Below are 2,448 nucleotides of genomic sequence, written 5' to 3'. Positions count from 1 at the left end.
CTTTCTCTCTCTCTGCTTTTCTCTCTCGTTTTTTGGACACACACCATTGGACAGGATCTCCTTTTGTTTACACAGAACAACACTGTGATGTGTGGTGTGGGTTTAAACTTTTCACATCTGTGTGTTTGTGTGTCTCTCTGCTGCTGGCTTCTATCTATCTAACTGTGTTATGTTTTTCTCTCTTTCTCTTCTACCAGACAAAATGACTCACCACTGCACCAAGTTCTCCGGCCACTGGAAGGTGAGTGTGTGTGTGCAGATTGGAGGAACAGATTCATACATCACCCTGCTGGAGGTCCCTTCAACACACACACATAGACACACAGACACACTGAGACGCCACCGGCTGCTGCTCTCAGACAGGAAGCAGCAGCTCCATTCATCACCAGCTCCTCTGGGGAGGGAGCAGCAGATCTGAGACCAGTGGTTCTCAACCTGTTCCAACTCATTAACCGCCTTAAAAACACATCCATCAGACTTTAACTCTTCCTGCTTCTAAGCTAAAGATAAAAAAAAACAACAACAACAACATGTTCATGCATTATAGTCGAACCCTTATTGACCATATTACCATTTGTTGTATATTTTGTTCAGATCATTGTCTTCGACGAGGAGTGCTTCCAGGGCCGTCGCCATGAGTTCACCTCCGAGTGCTGCAACGTGATGGAGTTCGGCTTCGAGACCGTTCGCTCCCTGAGAGTGGAGAGCGGAGCGTGAGTCAACAACACACACACACACACCAACACACACACTGAGTGCACACTGCAAGAATATTTGTCTTATTTCTTGTCAAAATGTCTCATTTCTAGTCAAAACTAACCTCTTTCCACTTAAAATAAGACTCATCACCTAAAAATGTACTTGTTTTTAGATCATTTTCACTTGTTTCAAACATATTTTCACTCGAAATAAGTAGAAAAATCTGCCAGTGAAGCAATAAGAAAGAAAAACTTGCTCCACTATCAGATTATTTTAAGTGAAAATCTGCTTGAAAGATGTAAAAAGTGTCTAAAAACAAGCTACTTGAGTCTTATTTGAAGTAGAATGAGAGTTGTTTTGACTGGAAATAAGACAAATATTCTTGTTTTTGCAGTGCAGTTTAACATGTTGTGCACTGCACTAGGATGATGGGATGTCTAACAGGTGTTGTGTTCACTGTCACTCAGCTGGGTGGGTTACGAGCACGCCTCCTACCAGGGGCAGCAGTTCGTGCTGGAGAGGGGCGAGTACCCCCAGTGTGATGCCTTCGGCGGCAGCAACGCCTATCACATTGAGAGGATGACCTCCTTCAGACCCATCGCCTGTGCCGTGAGTCCTCCTTTCCCTCCTTTCCCTCCTCCTCTTTCCCTCCTCTCCTCTCTGGACTTGACCGACTGGAAAAACAACTGATATGCATTGTGTTTGCTGTGTTTTTTTTTCTTTTTTTCGCCCCCTGCAGAACCACAGAGAGTGTCGTATGACTATCTTCGAGCGTGAGAACTTCCTGGGCCGTAAGGGCGAGCTCAGTGACGACTATCCCTCCCTCCAGGCCATGGGCTGGTGCAACAATGAAGTTGGCTCTCTCAGGGTCCAGTCTGGAGCGTGAGTCTTACTCCATGTTTTTCTATTATTATTATTTCCCACTTGACTATTCCTTTTTTTTCTAGCTTCCCTTCAGCTGAGCTAAAATAATCCTGGTCAGACTTTCACAACAACAGCCTGCATGTTGCAACATCTCATGTCCTCTTCCCCTCTTCTCTCTCCTTCTCTCTCTCTGTGTGTGTGATTTCTCAACAGATTCGTGTGCTACCAGTACCCTGGTTATCGTGGATACCAGTATATCATGGAGTGTGATCGTCACTGTGGGGAGTACAAACACTTCAGGGAGTTTGGCTCCCACTGCCAGACCCCTCAGATCCAGTCCATCCGCCGTATTCAGCAGTAACAGCCTACTACTCCCCACTCTCCCCTTCTCCCATGTGACCCTTCACCAACTCACCCTTGCTGATTCCCAGTGCTGAATAAAATGTCTTTCTTAAACCTAACCGACTTTTACCATGCATCTGCTTCTCTCATCCCACCAACACACACACAGATAGACACACATTTGGGTTTTATACACTAAAAACGACTGAAAAAACAGGCAAAGCATCCCTGAAAGCATCATATTTCAAAATAAGGTGAACACAGTATGATTGGTTTCTATCATTTTGGGTTCTGTGTGGTAAAGCTGAGTAAAAAAAATGAGTCAAACTGCTGCTTCAATGCTCATAAATCCAATAATAGCATAAGCAGAATGAGGATGTTTACTTACTGCTCATAATACTCTGCTAAAAACAAACATCTACTGATCGCCATGGGGGTTTGTGCGCGTGTCACACCACTACACGACTATATTAATTGATTAATCAAGGAATTAATGAGCGTATCAATGGAAAAATATCAATGTTGGAGACTTAAATGCATCGT

At 44.2% G+C, this 2,448-nt stretch overlaps 1 protein-coding gene across 1 annotated transcript; it reads left to right on the top strand.

Annotated features, from left to right (window-relative positions):
• Positions 1-202: 202 nt before the first annotated feature.
• Positions 203-1,999, top strand: cryba4 (crystallin, beta A4; the record flags this gene model as incomplete). Its single annotated transcript, XM_083983684.1, has 5 exons — positions 203-241; positions 595-713; positions 1,167-1,308; positions 1,439-1,581; positions 1,777-1,999. The coding sequence occupies 5 exons, from the start codon at positions 203-205 to the stop codon at positions 1,922-1,924; spliced, it is 591 nt and encodes a 196-aa protein (XP_083839810.1). The 3' UTR covers positions 1,925-1,999.
• Between the last annotated feature and the right edge of the window lie 449 nt (positions 2,000-2,448).

This window comes from Trachurus trachurus, assembly GCF_905171665.1.
Source record: "Trachurus trachurus genome assembly, chromosome: 12".
NCBI lineage: Eukaryota > Metazoa > Chordata > Actinopteri > Carangiformes > Carangidae > Trachurus > Trachurus trachurus.
Note: the sequence above shows the minus strand (reverse complement) of the source record. Positions and strands in the feature narration are given on the sequence as shown.